General features: G+C 41.2%; 3 protein-coding genes across 4 annotated transcripts; all 3 read right to left on the reverse strand.

Moving 5' to 3' along the window:
* Window positions 1-740: 740 nt before the first annotated feature.
* morc2 (MORC family CW-type zinc finger 2) lies at window positions 741-11,744 on the reverse strand. 2 transcript variants are annotated; one of them, XM_054774787.1, is made up of 28 exons: window positions 11,608-11,744; window positions 11,027-11,156; window positions 10,507-10,560; window positions 10,394-10,428; window positions 10,233-10,301; window positions 9,717-9,807; window positions 9,533-9,641; window positions 8,887-9,046; window positions 8,638-8,749; window positions 8,421-8,546; window positions 8,270-8,349; window positions 7,356-7,438; window positions 7,185-7,270; window positions 6,875-7,015; window positions 6,640-6,794; window positions 6,071-6,199; window positions 5,866-5,971; window positions 5,332-5,464; window positions 5,166-5,252; window positions 4,761-4,994; window positions 4,451-4,693; window positions 4,158-4,232; window positions 3,796-3,853; window positions 3,575-3,713; window positions 3,290-3,457; window positions 3,087-3,180; window positions 2,549-2,737; window positions 741-1,642 (listed from the first exon to the last, which is right to left on the reverse strand). In XM_054774787.1, the coding sequence occupies exons 2-28, from the start codon at window positions 11,092-11,094 to the stop codon at window positions 1,574-1,576; spliced, it is 3,093 nt and encodes a 1,030-aa protein (XP_054630762.1). In that variant the 5' UTR covers window positions 11,095-11,156; window positions 11,608-11,744; the 3' UTR covers window positions 741-1,573. The 2 variants fall into 2 exon arrangements, with proteins under 2 accessions (XP_054630762.1, XP_054630763.1); XM_054774788.1 differs by lacking the exon at window positions 4,158-4,232.
* Window positions 11,745-12,447: 703 nt separating this feature from the next.
* zgc:158398 (uncharacterized protein LOC568894 homolog) lies at window positions 12,448-17,522 on the reverse strand. Its single transcript, XM_054773457.1, is given in 6 exon segments — window positions 12,448-12,922; window positions 12,925-13,018; window positions 13,092-13,233; window positions 15,916-16,009; window positions 16,093-16,360; window positions 16,566-17,522. Coding segments are annotated over 6 exon segments (810 nt in total). The 5' UTR covers window positions 16,725-17,522; the 3' UTR covers window positions 12,448-12,869.
* A 402-nt stretch (window positions 17,523-17,924) lies between these two features.
* plbd2 (phospholipase B domain containing 2) lies at window positions 17,925-22,830 on the reverse strand. Its single transcript, XM_054774683.1, has 12 exons — window positions 22,556-22,830; window positions 22,337-22,430; window positions 22,094-22,252; window positions 21,885-21,985; window positions 21,592-21,806; window positions 21,290-21,384; window positions 20,534-20,694; window positions 20,334-20,429; window positions 20,182-20,253; window positions 19,951-20,103; window positions 19,702-19,864; window positions 17,925-18,435 (listed from the first exon to the last, which is right to left on the reverse strand). Exons 1-12 carry the CDS (start codon window positions 22,765-22,767, stop codon window positions 18,265-18,267), a joined length of 1,692 nt encoding a protein of 563 aa, XP_054630658.1. The 5' UTR covers window positions 22,768-22,830; the 3' UTR covers window positions 17,925-18,264.
* Window positions 22,831-22,939: the final 109 nt, after the last annotated feature.

Here is a 22,939-nt window from a genome sequence, read left to right on the forward strand (position 1 = left end):
GGAAAAGGAGCCGCATAGACCCCTGTTTATTGATGAGACTGAGGTGGAGAGGGTGAAAACCTTCAAGTTCCTTGGCACACACATCAGCGAGGACCTCACCTGGTCTCACAACACCCAACAAATTCTGAAGAAGTCCCAAAGGAGACTGTACTTCCTGAGAAGACTGAGGAAATTTGGCATGTCCACCACAATCCTGAGTTGCTTCTACAGATGCACTATCGAAAGTGTCCTTACCGCCTCCATCACTGTTTGGTACGGTAACTGTACAACACGTGATAGGAAGGCACTCCAGCGGGTGATCAAGACCTCACAGAACATTGTTGGGGCAGCCCTCCCCTCACTGCAAGACATTTATAAAACTAGAGTCCTACGCAGAACACACAACCTCATCAAGGACAGCACACATCCACAACACTCATTATTCACACTCCTACCATCAGGCAGACGCTACAGGAGTTTGAAGCCCAGGACCACAAGGCTGGCAAACAGCTTTTACCCACAGGCCATCAGACTTCTCAACGAAGCACTCACACACGCAACACACACTCATAGCACTTTATTTATTTATTTGTATTAATGTCTCTTCTTTTTGTTGTTGCTTAATTTATTGGTACATATGTTTATGTTTCTTATGTTCTTATTCTTTCTTTTCTTGGGAGAATGAACAGAATAATATTTTCATTGCATAGTATAACTGCTGTTTTACCATGCACATGACAATAAAACTCTTGAATCTTGAATCTCATTGTACTCAAACATTTTCATTTTAATCTTAGCCTTGTTTATTTTTGCATCAAAATATACACATCAAGGGTGAAACACTTTATTGTTTAAGTAAAGATTTGTCAAAAAATACAGAACCGTTTCTTCGGATTCATAAACATGACTGAAGCATGCAAAGTTTAATAAAACATTTTCATATGTTAAAAATGTTCCAAAAAAGGACACTGGTACAGATAATGAATACAAACATTCTTACTTCTGCAGTAACTGAGATCAGAAATAATTACAGAACAGGCATTACTGCACATTTATACTGATAAAACCCAGTATGAATTTCTTAGTGTGAGTGACTCAGGTTGTTACGGTGCCCAGGATGGGTCATATTAATGGGCAACACTGTTGTGTACAAAAATGATAGTTAACCATGACATAAAGATAGCAGTACAGCTCTTGGGTCCGATCAACCCAAACTCGTCAAATACTTGGTGAACAAAGTCTGTAGTTTTGTGTCACTGTATTTGCTGACTATAAGGACACCCTAAATAGTATTAAACCTACAAAGTGTAAAGTTAGTTAGTGTCTTAAACACAGATCAACACTATACAATAGAAGCAGGTTTATAAAAGGCTAAAACAAAATCCACAGGCCAGAGGGCTGCCAACAATGTAAAACCAAAAATAAAAGAGTGCAGTGCAGAGTGCATGCTTGTTGCTAAATGGAAAAAAGAAAAATCTGTTTAACAGGAATAATGTTTAACAATGAACACAACCCCGAGTTTTAAGTCACATGACATTTTTTTGTAGCGAGGGTTGCAACACAAAACTTTTATGTCCATGTTCTTTCTTTCTCCTTAATCTCCTTTGGTGAGAAGGTCCTCAATGTATGCATCAAGCTCATCATCCGTGTTGATGTCAATATCCTGAGTGGGGGAAAAGCAATTATTATTTTATGTACGTCACGTAGGTGTTTTAAGGGTGTCTGATAATTACCAAGCCGATACGAGGAATTATGACGTCATACCGATATATCCGATAACAAAAAATAGCTCAGATAACCGATGGAAAATAAAGAGCTCCAAAGAGGCGGGATTACACGTGCTGTGCTGTAGGGGGGGTTAGGATGAACAAATCAAGCGCTCCTTCTCTGTGATGCGCTGCAAACGGCCTGTCATAACTTGACCCGGAGCTCACTTGTAAACAAACATGCTGTGGATTGTGTGGGACTTCTCACTATTTCAGAGGAAGACATTTCGCCAAATGCTCTGGAAACGTTCCCCAATGAGGGGGGAAAAACATCAACCTTCAAAACATCAAACCTTATCAGCCACCTGAAACACCAGCATTGCTACAAAACCCGGGGCTTGTTTTTGTCGCCGCAGCATTTGAAAAGCGCCAGAGATGCCCCGAGGGCTAAAGCGATCTGTGCTTTCAAAATGACAACGCTGGATGACCAGCCCTTTACCATCGTTGAAGATACCAGCTTTTGTCAGCTAGTAAACCCCTTAGAGCCACAGTTTGTACTTCTGAGGCGCTGCTATTTTTCAAAATGTTTTAATAGTAGTGATGTCATGATATTTGGTGAGGACAAATTTACAGGTACAGTTTGTCAAATCCAACTTTGAGTTATTCTTACCTCCAGGTGTGCACAAACTACAGTTAAATCTAAATTTAAAAAAAAAAAAAAAGATACTGTATAAAAAGTTATCGGTTATCGGTATCGGCCTTGAGAAGCAGGAAGGTATGGGTATCGGCTTGAAAAAAATATTGTGCATCCCTAGATTTTTTTTTTTTTTTTTTAGTTTCTCAGAAAATCAAATCAGTCAAACCTCTTGAACTTTCTGCAGAAGTGCCACAATGTTCGTTCGCAGTTTCTGTAGTTTCTCGTCTGCCTCCTTGAGTTTTATCTCTGTGCTGTTGCTTTTCTCTTCCACAGCTTTGGCCTTGGCATCCGCTCTGCTCTGATACGAGTTGCACAGTGACTGGAGACCTGATTCGTACTGGTGGAAGTATTCTTTCTATAGTAGACACAAGTATCCAACAGATTACAATGGAGTCACAGAAAAAAACATTGTTCCTGTGACCAGGGTTCCTGCAGATTTGACATTTCAAAATTCCATACTTTTGCCAGATTCAGTAGACAGATGTGTATCATTAGAGCTGCAACAATTAATCGATGATGTCCAATTAATCAACAACTATTTTGGTATTCCAGTTATCTTTTTTTTTTTTTTTATTTGAAATTGTAAATATCCTCTGATGTCCGCTAAAGTCGCGGATGATTAACAGAGAAATAAAAATAGTCCATCATAAAGAGAAGCGGTCCAAATAAACAATGTATGGCGTGTCTAGTTTCTGTCATCTCACCAGAGGAAACGCCACCAACTCCTCTGCAGTCATGCCATTAACATCATCCTTTGGAATCCGAAAAGCAGGGGGGAAGAAGTAACGCAACATTGTCCTGGAAAGAAACACTTTTATCAAAGACTAGATCACGTGTTCGCATGTTTAGTGCTTAGTAATAGCAAGAAAATGAAAACACATAGGAAACTTGTCTTTCATCCTCTCACCTCAACATTGTGACCAGGCTCTCGGTCACCTCTCGACTGGTTCCAGGCTGTGTGGTATCTGGCTCCATGGCTGCAGATACTTTCTCTGTCTCCTGCTGGGTGTCAGGCGTCTGGGTGATGGGGGATGGTGGACGCATCAGTCGGACCTCGTCACTGCCCTTAAACACCCTTCACACACACACACACACACACACACACACACACACACACACACACACAGAAAATTAGTCTTCTGGAATATTAATACCATTCAGTAGCTACAGACACTGGACAAAAAGGTCTCACCATCTGTCTTTAGGGGTGGCTCTAGGGACATAGTCAAACTTGACTTTCCAGCGAATGCTCTGTTTGTTGGTCTCCACAGCAATGACTTTTCCAGTATACCATTCCTTGTTGACACGGACTTCAACTAGTAGCCCCTTATCTTAAAAAAAAAAAAAAAGGACAACACTTTTTGAGCCAGAGCTGTGCATGAAAGGTTGGTATAAGTGGGCTGAAGTTGGTACCTTTCTGAGCATTCTTAATGTCGTTCTCTGGCTCCAGCTGTTGTGCCTTCTCGGGTGCCTGCACAGATAAAACTGTCATTGCCAGCACCACAGTAAGACAGTGTCAGACAGTAAGGAAAGGGGTGTACAGATGTGTTTAATGCCTGTTAGTTGAAGAGAGTGAGATAGGATGCTGGTTGAAAGAGGCATGTTCTTTGCCAAGCACAGAAGATTATATCACTTCCACCTCAAAAGGTGATGACGACAGAAAATAGAGAAAAAAAAACGCTCCATGTTAGGTTGCCTTTATTGTTAGAAGTTGGAAAGAGTGATGCAAGCCAGCTGTAGAAGGAGCAAACTGGTTGAGGGAGGGGCAAAGCTACCTTGGGTTTAACAACAGCGGTCTGCCGCGGAGGAGTAGCAACCACTTTCTTTCCAGGCTGGGAAGGTTTGTTAACCTGTGAGGTCCACAGCAGAGGGGCTTAGATTGAGTTTCTGCGACTTAACCAGTAAATAAACAATTGCCAAAATGCTCTCTGCACAAACTCTCTTCATGGGAATTAGTGGTGATGGAAGAGCCGTGATGCTGGGGAGCTTAAGCAGCAAGCATCACACAGTCTCGTTTAAAAAGCCTGCAGCCTGCATGCTGATGAAAGTCACCATATAAAAACGTTACCTCGTCTATCTTGCTACGTTTGGCAGTTGGGGCCTTCTCCACCACTTTCCCCCTGTTATCAGCAGCACTGGCCATCTTTGACTTCTTTGTCTGGGGTTCATTTTCATCACTCTCCTCAGTCTCTTCTTCTTCATCAACCTCCTCCTCCTCCTCCTCCTCCTCTTCTTCCTCACTGTCCTCCTGCTCGATTATTCTCTTACGCTGTACAGGAGCTGCTGGTTTGGCTGATGCCTTAGTGAGGGACTAAATAAGAAACAGTGATTAAAGTACATCTGTAAATGTAGTTTGATGCAGGTATAACATATCTTACCCGTGAGGTACGGCTTGGTGGGGGTGTTTTTGCAGAAAGTTTGGCAGTAGGCTTTGCTGCGGGGGGCTTTGCTTTGGACCTGGGTGAATCAACCTTAGGTGGAGCAGGGGGAGGGGCAGGCGTCCGGGTGGGTCGCTGAGAGGGAGCACGAGTTGTTGGAGTATTCAGCGCTGTCTTGAGGTGAGCTGGCAGAGGCGGAGATCGGGGCCGTGCCCTGTCTGAAGGTCGACTTGCCTTAGGTTACAGTAGGGGCAAACCACAGATAACTAAAAATGCATAGTTCTAGACAGCCACAATATATCCCATGGGACATCCTCCAATTGTTTATATCATTACAGATTTCAATAGTTCTTAAAATGTTTCTATGCCAAGAGAAAAGAAGTTAAAAGATGAGGGTGTGTGCACCTGAGAGGAGCTCTCTGTTGCTGGTTTCATACTAACATCCAGTGGCAGTTTCTTTATATCTGCCGCAGATTTGATAGTGGTTGTTTTCTGTGGAGGAGGTAAACATATGTCAAGTATGGGTGTAAACAGGCAAAGGACACGAGGCCATGAGGAATAAATGAGCTACCTGTAAGGCTTCAAGCTTCTCCTGCTGCTGTTTGATTTTATCTACCAGCTCCTTCTGCTTGTCTTCAGCTGTCTGCTTTTCTTTCTTCAGGACACCACAGGGCAAATTGGGTTTCTTTTCAGGTGCATCACATCTAAGAAGCATTGCCGAAAATCACAAAGCAAAAGTCACCTAGCTAAACCAACCTTGGAGAGCAGACATGATGATAACGTACACTGATTAGGTACAATGTACAATCTTGTGAAATCAAGCAAAAACAGTTGCATGTAAGTTGGTGAACAGGATAATAAAAACCCTTACAAAACAACTTTCCACAATGTGCAGACATTGGAAGTTACAGTAAGTCACTATGACATCACCAACGGAACTGCTAACTCCCGTGAATCAGATATAGTAACGTGCTGTTGTCAACATCAATGAACCAAGAAATAGGCTGCTAACAAACTGTTGTAATGATGCCACTGGAGGATTTTTTAAAACATTTTCAACTGTAATGTTGTAGCTGGTAGGGGTATAAATTGTGTGTGTGTGTACCTGTCCTGGGTGCTGTCTGGGTTCATAAGACACACCCAACTGTCTGGGTAGCGTTTATCAACAGCATCCATCTGGAAAGGCAGCGTTCTCCATTTTAAACATTTATCTAAAAACACAATCCACAAAAAGGGTGTCAGCGCAGCTTTGCGATAAAAAGAGTGCGCTGTGTGGGTGTGTGTGTGTGAGTATGCTTTTTTTGACGAACCACACTGAATAGTAAGTGGGATCTCCATGGCTCGGCGTCTCTTGTATCTTGCCTCTGAAGATGGAGGTGCGGACCAGCTGGCAGACAGGTACCCAAACTCATCCCAGAATTTCACGATGCCTTTCTGAGCTGCAGCATGCACACACATCCTTAGTATTTTGTATCAAACATTTGATATCAGCATGGATGAAACATTGTACCTCGACTCCTCTGGGAACTTTCTTAGGCAAAAACCTATTGTTCCTTGCTGCAACATTGACTTACGGTACTACTTTTCTTTAGCTTAAACTCAAATTACTCTATCACTGCCTCTCCTTCTCTTGTGTACTGACTTGATGAAGTAACCTGCATCAAAAAAAAATTATACATTAAGGCAGTCACTCTGTATTTAATTCAGTGCAATGTTGTGATAGCTTAAAGGAAAAGACCTGCCCAATCATCTTGAACTTTGTAAAGGAGTCGAGCACAGGCCATATAAAAAAAAAAAAAAAAACTTCCCACCATTATAGTAATATAATTCTTGGACAATATGAGATGAATTCATATTTAGACTCTGAAGTGCTCCTCACCTATGTTAGTGTCCTTCCAGTACTGAGCCAGATGTTCCCCCATGGACTTCAGTAAGTGTCTATACTCTTTAGCATCTGCAAAGTCTTGCTTATTATGAGTCGGCTCCAGAACTAAATACGGGACATCCACTACGCCAACAACACCACCGCAGGCCCTGTGCAACACACAAACACGCCACATTATTGTAAAACTCCTCAAGCATGATTACGCATCCCAAGTGTGCACACTACTCACATGCCTCCCTCCAGCTGAGGACCAGTCTTCTCATACATTTTGATAAGACGAGAACAGTTGTACACAAACATTCCATCCAGGTCCCTCAGTTCAATGTTCACCCCAAATATGAAGTTCAACTCTTTGGGCTCCTTTAATGCTCTGAAATTGACGAGAGAACAAGAGACTTAAAAATGCGCGAGTATTCTAATCTTTTTACAAAGCTTCTATTGCCAGACCCTAAATATACTGAATGAAGCAGATGGATGCTGTTGGGATTTATTTTTGTGCTATTACATGTGAGCCACTGTGTGTATATTTTCTATCATACTTCTGTTTGGACTCTAGAATTCTTTTCTTCATATCAGCATCCCGTCTAAGCATCATGGCCGAATCCTGAACCTTCCTTAGGAGAGTCTGAAAGTCAAGAAGGGGGAGGGAAATGTTAACTGTTAATGAACCTGTGCAGTTAAAATTAACCTTAATGTGATCAGGTGTTTACCCGAGAGTCTTTTGACACATCGTCTCCAAGTCTTGTCTCCATTGCCAAACGCTTGCTGTCAGCTTCTCTAGCTTTCTCCTCCGCTTGAATTGTTGCAAGAATGACCAAGTGAGTGCATGAACGTTGACGAAACGGATCAAAAACGTGAATGTACAGTCGATACCCGCTATTCATGGGCGTTACTTTCCGAGACCACCCGTAAATAGCAAATAACCGTAAGTATTTGAGATGCCCATAACATTTTTTGACACTCAAAAAACGCCTGCATTATGCTGCTGTATCAAGGCGCCACTGTACAAGACGCTACTCCCCCCGCCAAATCCTTCTGCTAGCTTGATGTTGACTTCTCCGCTGATTTTGAATCAACATTTGCAATAAAAGCAACTCTTGTAATTAGACTTGTGATTAGATTCAGTTGTAAAACTCTCCCAATCTCTCTTTACCATTGCCATTGTTTGCTGGCACTGGACACTAGAAAGGTAAATGCAAATAAACACAATACAGACTTAAGCCCTATAGTATGCCTCACACAATTATTTAACGGGCATGCAGGTGAATGAGAAATGTGCAGCTGTGCGTCTTATGCTCCTTTCCTGTTGATGTGGAACCACCAGCAACAAGTAGGCTAAAGTACAAACAAAGGGCTCAGCCATTCAAACCTCACATAGCATGTACTGTATGCTGTACATTTTATGCTTTACCATCACATATTTAAAAATTGTTGCCGGTTTAGGATGAATGAATCGGGTTTTCTGCACAAAAAAACCCAACAACCAAAAACAGAAACACAACCTATTTTTGGAGATAAAAAACACAAATGGGTGGGTTTTCCCACAAAAAAAATCTGCCATTATGCGGGGTCACGAATGCTCAATCGCGAATATGCAGGGATCCACTGTATATCACTACCTTACCAATCCGAGCTAGATGATCTGCTTTCTTGACTTCTTGCTCGGCACGTGTTTTGAAACGAGTTGATGAGTACTTATAAACCCTGCAAATGGAAGCAAGAAGGCCAATGAACGTCTGTCGGAGAGTTGATAAATACACGTGTTTTGACATTACCTTGGTTTGTAAAGACAGCAGGACAACCTCTTGGTCCTCACTTTATGTCCCTGGATAAAAATCCTCATGCGAGGGTCGATGTACAACACAGCAGCGTATGCTCTGAACGACCTCCGCTCTGGTTTCCTATAAATGAGGGAGCGGCACAGCAATTGTCATTTGCTCGAGGTACAATATTACTTCAACTTTATTTAAAATAGAATTGCTCTGTACTCACACTCCTTCCGCAGGCGTTCCAGCCATCAGTATGTCCTGGTGATCCGTCTCGACATCCAGCTCAGGTTCTCTGTTGTCCATAAGTTTCAGATTATAGATGATCACCAGGGTACCTTCACACGTAACACAAATGTGACAATAATATTAGGGCAAGCATCTTACGAGGGAAACATCAGCAAATATCATGTGTCATGTGAAGGTGGCATGTAATTGTACAGTTGAGGGTTATCACAAACATGCATGTACTGACCACTGCTACTTTCAATTTTGCTGAACTGTTCCATCAACTCTTGTTCATTTTTGAAAGGTGAGTATTTGAAGATCAGTTCCGTCTCTGTAGCGTACTTTTCTGGGTCAGACGTCAGTGGCTCTTTGGTTACCAAATCCCAGGAAGGGAGAGGCACTATTACCTGAAGATGAGAGGATGAGACACATTTCAGTTAAATTCCATTTTTATTCATGTAGCGCCAAATCACAACAAAAGTTTTCTCAAGGCACTTTATACATGAGGTCGGTCTGTGATCATGCTCCTCATAAATTAAAAGATAAAACAACTGAAGCCCACATGAGCAAGCACTTGGCGATGGAGGCAAGGAAAAACTCCCTCTGGGGAAGAAAGCTTGAACAGAACCCAGGCTCTGTGGGGCGGTTGTCGGTCTCAACCGGTTGGGTTAAGACAGAAACAATAACGTACAGGGACAGATGGTAGATCAAGTGAGATCCAATGAGAGTCTTTATCTTAGTACAAGAAACACAACAACACAAAAAGATCACACAATGTATATTAAAGTTTTAAAATAAAAATATTGTAGAACAGATGCATAACTCATCAAGAATATCCAAATAAACCGTGGCGGTTGCATGTGATTAAATGTAGCAGTCAAGTAACAGCTGACCTCATCGAGTCCTTCCTCTTCATGGAAAGTCCTTGACAGAAAAAGGCAGGTCAGAGTGTTGCCCTTTTTTGTAAACAGGATGAAGTCTTTCCCAATACGCATAGATCCCCTGTGAAAAAAATACAATAAATAAATAAATGTAACAAAAACATGTCGGTGCCAACCACAGCCTTAAGGAGCTTACGATTTCAGCCCATTTCCATACTGGCCAATCTGAGTGGACTCTGGGGACCGTTTGTTTGACTTTCCAAACTGGATCACGTGTGTGGCCTCATCTAATTAAGAAAATAAAAAAAACTCATCAGCTTCAAAATTTAACACATATATAATTTTAAAAAACACACAAACACCGAATCCAAATTAAACGACAATGCACTGAGTAGGGCTGCAACTAATGATTATTTTCTTAGTCAATTAATCTGAAGGCTGCGGCTTCGATTAATTGTCTAATCAGTTATACCCAAGATAGGACAAATCAATATGAACAGTTAGCGTTGTGGTCTGCAACATATCAGAAATGAGGCAAAATGCTGATCACAGCTGATGTGTGTGAATATCAGAGGATATTTACATTTTTACATTTTAAAAAATGATCAATGAAATACCAAAATAGTTGCCTATTAATTGGATAATCGATTAATTGTTGCAGCTCTAGACAAAACATGAGCCGAAAGGTCTGGGACACTCAAGTGACACTTACTTGGGTCCATTCCTGTGCCGTCATCAAGAAAACAAAGCATGTAGTTGCCCCGCAGCTCTGGCTTTTTCTCTGTTAACAAGGCATGAAGGTGTCAAGTAGCTGAAGTGTCAAAATAACTTAATTTAAGTGTACGCTTCAGTGTGCTCTTTGTTGAAATATACCTGTGTAAATGTCAATTCGTGTGGCGTTAGCATCTCTGTGAAAGTAAAACAACCATGTGATTATAAAACAAACATTTTAGTGCTTACATCAGCTGTTATATCAACACACGTACCTGGAATTGTCCACAAGCTCTGCGAGGGCTCCAAATAAAAACTCGTGGGTTGTCCTGAAACCAAATGCTATTCAGGTTATTCGGTCAATAAAATACTATGTGGTTTGAGATGTTATTTTAAGTTCAATGACATACATAAATCATATAATCTAAACTTAAACCGCAATTCCCAGACATGCAATTGGCATTTCATTAATTTGCAGCTATCTTCCATTCAACATATTTTTATGATGTTTACCATGATTAGCCATTCATTTTAGCCACTTAATTTTGTACGACATGAAAGATTGGCAACAGTGGATTTTACCAGGACTAGGGAGCAGGTCTGAGTCTTAGGAGAACAGTTGCCAGTTTTCCTGACCACTACACAGGAAAACATTGACCCAAGGCTGTACAGGAACATCACACTATCACTCATTATAGGTTCTGATTGTCAAAACGCTATCCTACGTGGGTTGTATATTACATGTAACACAAAGTGTAAACAACTGCTTGCTGTTGTTTCAACTTGTTTACTTACGAGTTTGTGTGCAGGTACTCAAAGGTAAGTTGAGCCCTGCTCAGATTGCTGTAGCTCGAGTAGGCCATGGCCCTTCTCAACAATCCTGTCCTCTCGCTGACCACTGATCTCTACTCCACAGGTTTCAGTCCTTGAGCATAAGAGAACCAAAACTAATACAATTACTGCTTATTCACCGATTCCCTGCTATCAATATGCGATATCCATACTGCAAGATTCGAGAGCATCTGCAATGTGACCTGTTGGGAATAATGTTATGGTTACCGTGCAGGGAGTGTGACCGGTGCGTTTCTACGCTATGCTTGTCTTACGAAAATTACAAGCAGGTCTCAGCACATTCCTAGTGATTGCAAATAGACATTAATGGTATCAATGTTTCAACCATGGCGCGTACATTGATACAACTATCAAAGCTAACGTGGCTATGTAGCGTTAGCATAGTAGTTACACTGTTTATGATGTAGCAGTAGCTTTGTAGCTAACGTTCGATTTATAGACGGACTTCTACATGATGGCTTTCTGACTATTATGCCAACCGGCTCAAGGTTAACAAATACTTTGAACGTTTAATTTCCCTTTACCCGACATAAAGCCTTCAGATAGGCCGTGTGAAGTCCTCGCTATCTTAGGTTTAGAAGTTGGATTCTTCCTGGCCTGCAAAACCACGCCTCTTCGTTTCTTCTTTTTCCTAGCAATTGGCGATCATTGAATGCAACACTTTACTGCCACCTTTAGCTTTGGAGGTGGCTTTACATGCGCAAATGTAAAAACTTTTATCTGAAATGATAGGTATGAACCCGCCATTAAACTAAAAGAAGAAGAAGAAGAAGTTAGGTATGAATGTGAGTGTGAATGGTTGTTTGTCTATGTGTCCTGCAATTGGCTGGCGACCAGTCCATGGTGTACTCCGCCTGTTGCCCGAAGTCAGATGGGATAGGCTCCAGCATATCCCCCCCCCCGACCCTAATGACAAGAAGCGGTATAGAAAATGGATGGATCAACCTTGTGTGGCTGTTGAGGTCATCACAGACATTTGCTGATTTAGTCCTGTATGTTTCTGTTGCTGTTGTCCTTGTCTGTCTTATTTTTTTTTTGTCCCCCTCTTATCCCCGACCCCCCCTGTTTTCTTTTCTCTTCTTCTCTGTCCCCTCCTGCTCCGGTCGCTCCAAATTTGCATAACAAGCATCAAAGTCAAATAAATTCTGTATAACAGGGGAAGTGTATATCACACTTCTCCCTGGCAGAGTAAATCTGTTGAGCACTTGAGAGCATTTAGATCTACAATTCTATCTGCCTTAAAGGCTGGACAGGACAATAAATCATTAATTTATTGGCAACTCATTACAGTTTCCAGGTTTGTGTGAGCCAAAATAAAATTACATGGAATAACAGACAGACAATACGCTGTATACTGTGTATGGATTATTTTAGTTTTTTAATATTCAAATATGATAGTAACAGTATTGTGGAAAAAAAAACGTCAATGTTATACACTATTTACACTTGAGTTTAACAGGTCAAGGTTTAAGATATTTCTCCTTGAAACTTTTAGAGAAGTGTCAAACCAAACGTGCACTTCTGTACAGTATACAATTCTTGAATTACAGACTACTGTAGATACAGAACACACCTATATTGAATTCATTTTTTATAAAGGCACAAAGATTAATAACGCAGACATCTTGACAGCCATTGGATGTAAGAAAACTGGTTGCTAAGAAAAAGGTTCTCTTAAGGCCTCCCACCCAGGAAGTGGTGATGCAGCCTTTCAATATACAGTTGATAATGTTTAGGTGTCAAAGGTTCTGTAACAAATAAACAAAAAGACTATTAAATTAGGTTGCTATCTGAATTTTGGAGATCCAGTTCCTTCCTGTGGTAGCTGCGTATTGGTGAATGTGTCAGGCTTGCAGCTAAACAAAGTAATAAACAAACACCTATCAGACACACACTGACTTCAATCAAATGTCGCACCGCAACCCACTGCTCTTCCTGGGGATTAAGAAGATAAAAATGCCGGTTGGTATTTGTATTCTACAGGCATTTTATTTTGTCCATGTGGTACCTTTGTTAACATGACGGTGAGAGCGGGGTCATTCCTGGAGAGAAGACCATAGCAGGCTTGTGATGCTGCTTGTGGTTGATTAATTGCATCAACGTGGACAGATGAAAGGTTGCTCCCAGATGCAGGACACTCAGGAGGAAGTCTTCAAAAATAAGGCACAGGTAAACAACTCACCTCATTAAGTCATGATACAGTCGTCCCTCGTTTATGGCGGTTAACTGGTTCCAGACTCGATTGCAAAGTAGGATTCAATATTAATTAATGGAATATTTTTGTAATTGTGGAATAGAAAACGTGTTTACAACCATCTAAATACGTTTTTTTAACATTATACATGAAACAACACCCATATAGTCACCTTTACATTGGTAATATCCAATATAGTAGATATAAATCAGACAAAATAAGACATATTAGACATGCATAAGATAACAGACTCACACGTTAGCAGTTCCTTGCTGTGTTTTCTGGACAGCGTACTTCCCGCGGTGGCTACTGTCTCATCAGTGTATTGTAATGGTGGCTTTAAATTGCTTTACGCTCGTGTTACCCAATGTAGTAGACATAAGAGTAAAGAAAGCCATTTGGGATGTAAATAAAACTGTTCATGTGTGCCACAGTAAATGTGTTCACTAGCGGACCTAGCAGACAGATGTGTCGAGGGCAGAAAGTGATGTCAGAGGTTCAGAGTTGGCTTTTAGCTTGTCGTGGGTTATGGCCCCAACAGTTGTCTGTGTTACTGTTAGGATTATTATGTTATTATTATTGTGCCTGTTGTGAGATAATTTAAACGTTTTCTGGCGATCACGTTTGGTCCTTGTATCACTGAACACCGACACTTAGTGGCCAATGTACAATACAGTACTACATGCACAATAACAATGCTTGCGCAATGTACAAACCATAATATAGCAAGGGACAACTGTAGGTTATTTTCAATACCTTCATACAGTTGAGCCTCGAATGTGTTTTTCAGCTAACATGGAAAATTTACGTCAAAATGTTGTTCTGGTTTGTGTATATTTTCCAGTTGGTGTACAATATGGCGTCTTGTTGTGTTATTAATACACTGTGTGAGTTTGTGTTTTGAATTATTGTTATCACAAAATGTCCTTGTTAGCAGCCTATTTGCTTGCTAATGCATGGCAACAGGAACCGGATGTCAGCTTTGTCGCCTATCTATGTTGACTCTGTAGCTCTTGGCTAACTAAAACACAGTTATGCCACAAGTCTCAAAAATGTTAAAGGGACAGTTTGGATTTTTAGACAAGAAGTTGTATGACATCCCCATGAAGATGCATACGCCGCAAGCGTCACAGCCATCTTTTTTATATATGTGTTCCAGAGCGGATGAAGATGCGAGTGTCGCAGCCATCTTCAACACATACACAACAATTGATAGCTGATTAATACGACAACAGAGAAAGCGAAGCCGAGCGATTTGTGAGGTCTGATATTTTCAAGGAGACATTCTTGTCATGGAATTGTATTACACTTTCGAACGCATATTGTTTTGAGAAGCCAAACACTTTACTTTAGTAACTCAATAACTAACCACAACTACATTTCTCATCACCAAAATCTGACCAGAACTGGGCTCACGGGACGAAGTGAGGAGTAAGTCACTGTTGATGGACTACACTGCTGATGGGGATGTCATACAACATGTCAAAAAATCTGAACTATCCCTTTAACACAAAACATAAGGCTATCCATCCATCTTCTATGCCGCTTATCCTCAGTAGGGTCGCGGGTATGCTGGAGCCTACCCCAGTTGACCTTGGTCAAAAAGGTGGAATACACCCTGGACTGGTCGCGAGTCAATCGCAAGGCACATACAGACAAAAATCATTCACACTCACATTCATACTTGTGGAGAATTTAAGAGTCGGCAATTTTCTAACATGCATGTTTTTGGAATGTGGGAGGAAACCAGAGTCCCCGGAGAAAAAGCACAAATGCATGAGGAGAACATGCAAACTACACACAAAGATGCCCAACAAAGATTTGAACCTAATAAGGTTAATTTTATCCAAATGTTGAGACGTGATCGACAAAGACGGTGATGTGGCAGCCAGATCAACACGAACACTACCTTTGTGTTTTGCTTTGAGTTATTTCTTAAATTCATTGTATTTCTCACTTTCTTTATCAAATGCGGCCACTTGCAACTTTCTTTGGCTCCATTTTGGGTTATTTTGCAGCCGTGATCAAAAGAAAAGCAGAGACTTTAGGTGAGAAACACTATTGAATTCAAGGAATGACTTGTAGCAAGGGCCGCACGGTGGTCTAGTGGTTAGCACGTTGGCCAACACAGTAACAGCTTGGAGATCGGGAAGACCTGGGTTCGATTCTCCCTTGGGCATTTCTGTGTGGAGTTTGCATGTTCTCCCCGGCTTCCTCCCACATTCCAAAAACATGCATGTTAGGTTAATTGGAGACTCTAAATTGTCCATAGGTATGAATGTGAGTGTGAATGGTTGTTTGCTTGTCTGTACCCCGCCTGTCGCCCGAAGTCAGCTGGGATAGGCTCCAGCATGCCCCCGCGACCCTAATGAGGAAGAAGTGGTATAGAAAATGGATGGATGGACTTGTAGCAAAAGTGGTGTCCATGTTGATCTCGCTGCCTCATCGCTGTCAACAACAATGTCTTATTCCTTAAATGTTCATGTATCTTTCATTTGTCATTTATACAGTGTGTATTTCAAATTGTTTTCTGCGTGCAAAACTATGATTGTTAAAATTTTTGGCTTTCCGGAATGGATTAATTGGAATTACATTATTTTGAATGTGCAACATGCACACAGAGTGCAACTGAACTCACAGTCTCATGGGGAGGAGATCTGCTCGGGCTTTTATAATGAGACAGGTACAGGTATCATTTTCAGGGTGCATCTCTAGAGTCACAATTTCATTGCCTGAAGAACAACAAAAAAACTTTCTCAATATTAACAACATAAGACACACATTTCTACGTCCACCGCATTATTACAATACCTACCCCCAAGATTTAACTGACTGGCTGTCATAGCTGTGAATAGGGCGACATCATTTGGTAGGCCATGGCTGCTTGTTACAGCCACAGGAACGTTGAGACGCAAAGTGATGACAGATGGAGTATGTATTGTCATGTTCTGTGATGGAGTTGTTCCATCTTTTTCCTCTTTGGTCAGAAGTGATGGATGTGGAGACACTGGTTCATCGGAGCGCCAATTAGCTTTTACGCACAGATGAAACTTTGATAAGGTGGAAAGGAGACGGTTCCAGTCCTAAGAGAAGAAACAGAAATAGCATAACAGAAACAGAAATACATGGGGAAAAACAAAAAAAATACACAGCATATAAAACATTTTTGCAGTACTTTATCATCACTTCCCTCTGAGCAGTGAATTTATGTTATGCATTTATGCATGGTGCTAATTCCAACTTGTACATTGTCTAAATTGAATGAATACATCTAAAAGAACAACCTACCTTTGCTGTGTCAGGGTTGGGCAGGGTATGAGTGCTGCTGTAACACCCGAGGCTGATGAATGAAATAGCCAGTGTCAGGAGACACAGGAAAAAGGCCACTGCTGGAGGATTATTGGACACATAATCTCTTAAATTGCCAACCGTCTGGGCGAAAAACATTATTGGATACAAATAAACCTAAGAAAACATGAGAAAAATAAGAAAAGCATGTCACTTGTCGCTGCTCCAAGCATTTGTTGCCATATGTTTAATGGGCGCCATACACGGGAGTCGACATCGCCTCTACTCATTTTAAATGTAACCTGCGAGATAGAACGATTATCGCGTCACCGTCCAGACAACCGACACGCGACATTCGTGCGTGTGAAAGTTTGTGTTCACGCGTGTCGTCTTGCACACGCTAGTTTGCAAAGCAATCCCAGAAAGTTTTGCAACTTTTCATCGCTGTCGCCCAGGCGAGGACCAATCAGCCGGAGTTTCATTGATCGACCAATGAGCGGACAGGATGCTAATCAGTGCGCTATACTTGCCGTGTCAGATTTCCCGGAGATATTTGACATTTCTAAAAAAAAAAAAGAATATCGAGATATAAAGAAAAAAGCGGCATGGGAACTCTTCGGTGCCAGACTAAAGATACCGGGTAAATTTACATTCGTTTTACACTGGCATTTATGCGAGTTTATCTTCAATACTAGCAAGATCCTGTACTAGCAAGAGTCCTAGATCAACACCGGCCGCTTTTCCTCCTCTGAACTACTTTCATACCCCTAAATTCCCTCCACATCTGACAGCCAAAACCGTGGGAGACTCGTACAATTTGCTCTGGATGTGAACGCGTAGCCCACGGGTGTCACTGGTCACAGACACTCGTCGCCTCCCGTGTGCATGGTTTGCTACGCGTCGGCGATGAGTTTCGCCAATTGCTGTCGTTTGTCGCCTCCCGTGTGCGGCGCCCGGATGTAGACGCGTTCTGCACATGCGTAGAACCGATTGCGTTTCCACGTGACCAATAGCGGCAGATGGCACACACTTGCCTCAACGTTCACCTTGAGCAGTGCTATTGTGGCAGTTTACCAGTCCACTTTGTTAACTACAGTATTGTAATTATACAGTACTTAATTTTGTAGGTTAAGTGTATAATTTGTACAAGTCAAGGAGATCTGCTTTTGGTTGTGTTGGTATTTAGAGTTTACCAAAATACATCTACAATATATCAATACAAGTACTGTATTGATGTCTTCATTGGAAGGATATTTTCTGCAATGAAAATTATCTTTAGTAGTAGTTACAGTGAATGTGAAATAGAAATTCACTAAATATCCAGATTGTGTAACAACACAGGTGCAACTAACAACAAAGCAATGATGATGCGATTTATTTAGAAATTTGTTTTCATAAATCCAAAACGCATTCTATTACAATCACAATGATTTAACTTAACTGTGGCAAATTTTTCCCCAAGATTTTACAGTAAATAAAACATGATCAGACATAAATCAGCATGCAAAACAAAATTGCAAATGTAATTTTTTCATAATATCCCCTCATATTCTAAACTCTCTCCTGTGCCTTCATTAAAATAATTGTGCAAAACTGACAGTATTATCCCCATACTACTGAAAATCCTGAAAGTATGTCCCTTTGTCAAAATGTCAACCGAACTTCCATTCCAGCACTTTTACATCAGACATTACCACAATCAAGGAGTCCAGGTGACTTTAATAGGCTTAAATGCCCAAATATCAGGGTGACCCATGTGCAGCAGGTCTTTGTATGGGGATGTGCTCCATTGGAAGGGTGGTACCTGGTCCCATGTTGGCCCACTCACAGCCAGCATTTCATAGCGATGAAACATCCCATAGGAGGTCATCTGCACAGAACAACAGTGTAGTTGCAAAGTGTGACTTAATATGAAGTCATGGTAACTCGTGTCCAATCAAGGTGTAATCCAGTCAAAGTCCATGAAGTTGCATAAAAACAAGAATATTTTATTCCACAGTGTCATGATATAGTTGTCCCTTACTACATTGCTGTTCAAACATCACACCATCGCTATATGCCTTTTTTTTTAAATTAATTAACAAATGATCACTGTTTCTTGGTTGAACATGATCTATTATTAGTTAAAAAAAAATGCATATTTAAGCAAATTGTACGTATTCATGGCCTAAATTAAACATTTTCGAGCATAAAAAGGCTAAATGAACAAAAATAAAATAAATAAGTCATAAAGTCATTTAAAAGATGCGATGTGAAGTGTAATACAGTGTCTGTGACTTGTAAGAAGTGGAGCCTGGGAAGTGACATATGAGGTCAGCTGGCTAGAGTTGACTTAGCTGAGTGCTAGCAGCAGGTTAGTAGTGTAGAGAGTGGCCAACAGCAGCTCCTGTGTGAATGTTCACTGCATGTGTTCTCTGCTTGTTAATAAAGCGATTGAAGTGCATTGTGAGTCTCTCCTTAAGCATAAATAGCAACAGCAGAGTAGTATTGTACACTGGTCTCGAGGTGTCATTAATGTTAAATTGAGACAATAGCCAAATACACTGCTGTACTGATAACGTGAGAGTCTCTTATCTTATTTATGTCTAAGATGGCTTGTTATGTCTACTATATTGTCTACTATATTGGCTAATACAAGTGTAACGGTGACTGTAGGGGTGTTATTTCACATCAACAGGCCTGTAATAATGGTAACAAATTGAGTATTTGGAAGATCATACGGTAAACAGGTTTTCTATGGTCTAACTACTTTTTTTTCCTCAATCATTGCGCCTGAAAGTTTCCCGTGGCCTGGTTCGGCTCACCCACGGACTGGTACCGGGCCACGGATCGGTGATTGCTTCCACTTACTTTCTGACTCACAACACCTCCCCCAGCATGTGCGTGGCTGCGCATGTGCATGGAGCTTTTATGATCAACAATACAATTATTACTTTTAAACAAAAATAGCAAAAACACGTGAATGAAATCAATAATACTACTATTTTAAATAATATGAGTATTTAAAGTGGGCATCTTGCATAAATGACAAAAACAACACACTATAATTGACTGCCTCATACACATAGTGAATGTGTGTGTTTCAGGCAAGGCCAACAAATTAACTCATAGATGGGGAGAAGGGCGAATACTGTACCTTCATGTCTGTTCCTCCATGGGATCTCTGTCTTAAAGCTCCAAATGGGTAGGTGCCGTTGGCAGGATTAAGGTCTGAGCGGGCTGAGATGGCGTTTTCTCCATTCTCAAGTGGAATACAGCCTTGGCACTGTGACAGGGGATCTTCTTTGAAGTTATTATATCTGGATACACAAAAATACAATAGCAGCAATACATTTCAACACAGATACAAAAAGTTAATATTGTACATGAGAATTTATGTACAGACCTCATGAGGCGCATCATTGAGGCAACATCTGTAACCTTATTCTGATCTCTCCTGAATATCTTAGCCCGGGGATTCTGGTCCAGGGAGAACCATGAGCCAAATTTTTCCACTAGCTCATTGCAGCCGCTCGCATTGAATATCTCCTCATAGTACCTAGAGCACATACGATCCAATATTATATATGTTGCAAGCGCATGCAGTTTACAAAAATATTGTCAATATGGCACTTACGGTATGTTGTAACTTGCCCAGTATCCTTTTTGCAATAACTCTTCGGTTTTATCCGTAAAAACAATGTGTCCCCTACAATGCGAAAATACTGTTTGTATGTGATAAACAGAACAAAACCACAGAGTAAATAAAATAAAGCTTAAAGTGCTTACGGTATTTGTTCCAACACAACAAAGAGGTCTTCCATTATGTCAGTCTTGCCTGGAGTGAAGTTATTATAATCCACAATCATCCACTGATTGTTGTACCTTGAAAGCATGCAAAATATAGACCAACAATATAATCTTTAAGAAAGATTTATTAAAGGATCACAACATTTGTGTGACTGTGTGAAATGATGCTTGGAACTCACGTGCCGCTATTGTACTTGCTGAATAGCTCCGCCCAGGCTTTACCTGTCACTGCTAGCCGATTTGCCACAATGTTCCTGAGCCATTCCATAACCGTACCCGTGGGCTGAACAAACTTCCAAAGAGCAGGGTTGCTGTTGCCAATGGTGGTTTCCAGGGTAACCTGCAGCCACATGGCAGATGACTAATTCTTAAAAGGGATAGTTCGGATTTTTTGACATTAAGTTGTATGACATCCCCATCAGCAGTGGACTACCCCAACAATGACTTACCCTCCGATCGGTCCCGTGAGTGCAGTTCTGGCCGGAGATCCGTGACGAGGAACGTAGTTCCGCTTAGTTGCTGAGACCATTTAAGTAAAGAGTTTGTCTCCCGCCGTATCCCTGCGCACTGTCGCCTGTGCATTCATGTGTATGTGATGAAGACGATCGCAGCAATGCCACTCTTCTTCAGTGGCCATCGTCTTTACGTATCTGTTCCACAGCGGAAGAAGATGCGAGCGTCTTCATCACATGCACATGAATGCAACTCTTTACTTAAATGGCCCCAGCAACTAAGTGGAACGATGTTACTCGTCACGGCTCTCCGACCAGAACTGAACTCACGGGACCAATTGGGGGTGTAAGTCGCTGTTGGTGTTGTACACTGCTGATGGGAATGTCATACAACTTCATGTCAAAAAATCGGAACTATCCGTAAAGCAAAAATGCATTTAAATCAATAAACAGTCTGTCATGTCAATTAAAAGAAGCTCTCACCAAACCACTACTAAGGATGTAGAAGTCATCTCCAGAGAAAATTGATCCAGGGTAGGATGAGAATGCCTGGACCCTTCCAGGCAGAAGAAGATTATCTGCAAAAAAAGGTAACATATACTTACAGTGCTTCCTTTGACTAGAATGATCACATTATACTGTACAGACTCATATTGTAATGCTTGTCTCACTTGACAATAATGTACTGTACCTGCACAACACAAGTCTAATAAACACATTGAAGAAGTAAAAATGTCTAGAGCACAACAGATACACACAAGGTGCAAATTGTGTCAATTAAGTACCCAAGGGGGAAACACTGAAAGCAAAGTTGTATTTCTTTATGATGCGCAGCATGGACTGGTAGCTGTTCCAGGTGTCATGGGACACCAGCAGATCCTTATTTCTTGGCAGCAGCTTAATGAGAGCAGAGCAGGAGCCAGATCCCAGTGGTTGAGTCAAGCTGGATTTGTTGAGAGCAGATTCCAAATCCTCCAGATCGCCACCCATTTGGAAGAGTCTGTTTGGCAATAGCAGACAGCAGGGTTCTTATTTGTTTGTTCGCATTTATTTGTTTGATTTGATCAAAACTGCTTACAGAAAACCAAAAGGGTTGATGGATATCGGGCCAGAGGGAAATGACAGTTGATCATTGTAACTGTCCTCCAGACCTTTCAGCTGTAGCAGTGCAAGGCGAACCTAACATGATAAAGAAAGAAAGAAAATGCACGGTAATTACTTTCAAACAGCCCGATTCATTTCTTGTGTTTTCTTTATGTTTGTTCACTATGATGATATTCTCAGTACCTGGTACCAGTAAGGTGAATTTGGTTGCTTTTCAATTTGCTCCTGAACCCACTGCAAGTTCATAGTGATAAAAGTCTTGAGGCGGTCACAGTAACCAGCATCTCTCGAGAAGGGCCCACAGTAACCCATAAGCGTGTTCATCCAGTGCTTGTATATAAGCTAAAAACAGAAGGATTCAACTTTAAATTCTTATAACTTAGCATTGGTGCAGCCAAGAGTGGGTCATGTAGTTGATATGTACACCTGAGATGTGACTGCTGCCTCCACGGCTCCAGCAGCATATGCCTGAATGCTGTCATTATATTGACTGCTCGTTGTGATGTCCAAGGAAGACCAGCTGAAGTGATATCACAAGAGACTCACAAGGGAGTAAAAACAACAAACAAAACTGCTGGAGGCGTGTTTAAAATACGATACGCCATACTGTAACTGAAGTGTCTTCAAAACATTTTAGGAACTTACCCTGTTGTCTGGATATTGTCGGTGAAGTTTGCCCAGGCCACAAAATCTTCTCGATACCCAACGACGAGTGAAAGCTGTCCCGTGTCATTATCAATAACCGCTGTTTGTATTTGAGCTCCAGCCGGCGCAAATTTATTGAATAAAACACAGCTAATTGTTAAAACAAGCGGAAAACAGCGGAATAAATACACATTTGCAAGGTTGTAAGCCATGGTTGCACAAACAAGTCATATGACAAGAGGCGGCGTAGTCATCTGATCGCAACCAAACGTCAAGTATACGTAAGTTTCGTGAGTTACAACTTCCGTTATAGTCGGACAAAGGGAATACTTTCAAAATAAAGACCGAGATAATTGCGTTTCGACTTGCACTTTCTAACACAAC

This window comes from Dunckerocampus dactyliophorus, chromosome 4 (assembly GCF_027744805.1).
Source record: "Dunckerocampus dactyliophorus isolate RoL2022-P2 chromosome 4, RoL_Ddac_1.1, whole genome shotgun sequence".
Taxonomy (NCBI): domain Eukaryota; kingdom Metazoa; phylum Chordata; class Actinopteri; order Syngnathiformes; family Syngnathidae; genus Dunckerocampus; species Dunckerocampus dactyliophorus.

What these genes read in the sequence shown, in the direction of transcription:
- morc2 (XM_054774787.1), bottom strand. Translation starts at nt 11,094, where the DNA reads ATGGCCTACTCGAGCTACAGCAATCTGAGCAGGGCTCAACTTACCTTT. An exon ending in CCTCAGCTGGAGGGAGGCAT is followed by an intron (nt 6,795 to 6,874) that starts GTGAGTAGTGTG and finishes TGTGTTGCACAG; the next exon opens with GGCCTGCGGTGGTGTTGTTG. An exon ending in TTCTGCAGAAAGTTCAAGAG is followed by an intron (nt 1,643 to 2,548) that starts GTTTGACTGATT and finishes TCCCCCACTCAG; the next exon opens with GATATTGACATCAACACGGA.
- plbd2 (XM_054774683.1), bottom strand. Translation starts at nt 22,767, where the DNA reads ATGGCTTACAACCTTGCAAATGTGTATTTATTCCGCTGTTTTCCGCTT. An exon ending in GACAATATCCAGACAACAGG is followed by an intron (nt 22,431 to 22,555) that starts GTAAGTTCCTAA and finishes ATATCACTTCAG; the next exon opens with CTGGTCTTCCTTGGACATCA. An exon ending in TCAATGATGCGCCTCATGAG is followed by an intron (nt 19,865 to 19,950) that starts GTCTGTACATAA and finishes TTGTGTATCCAG; the next exon opens with ATATAATAACTTCAAAGAAG.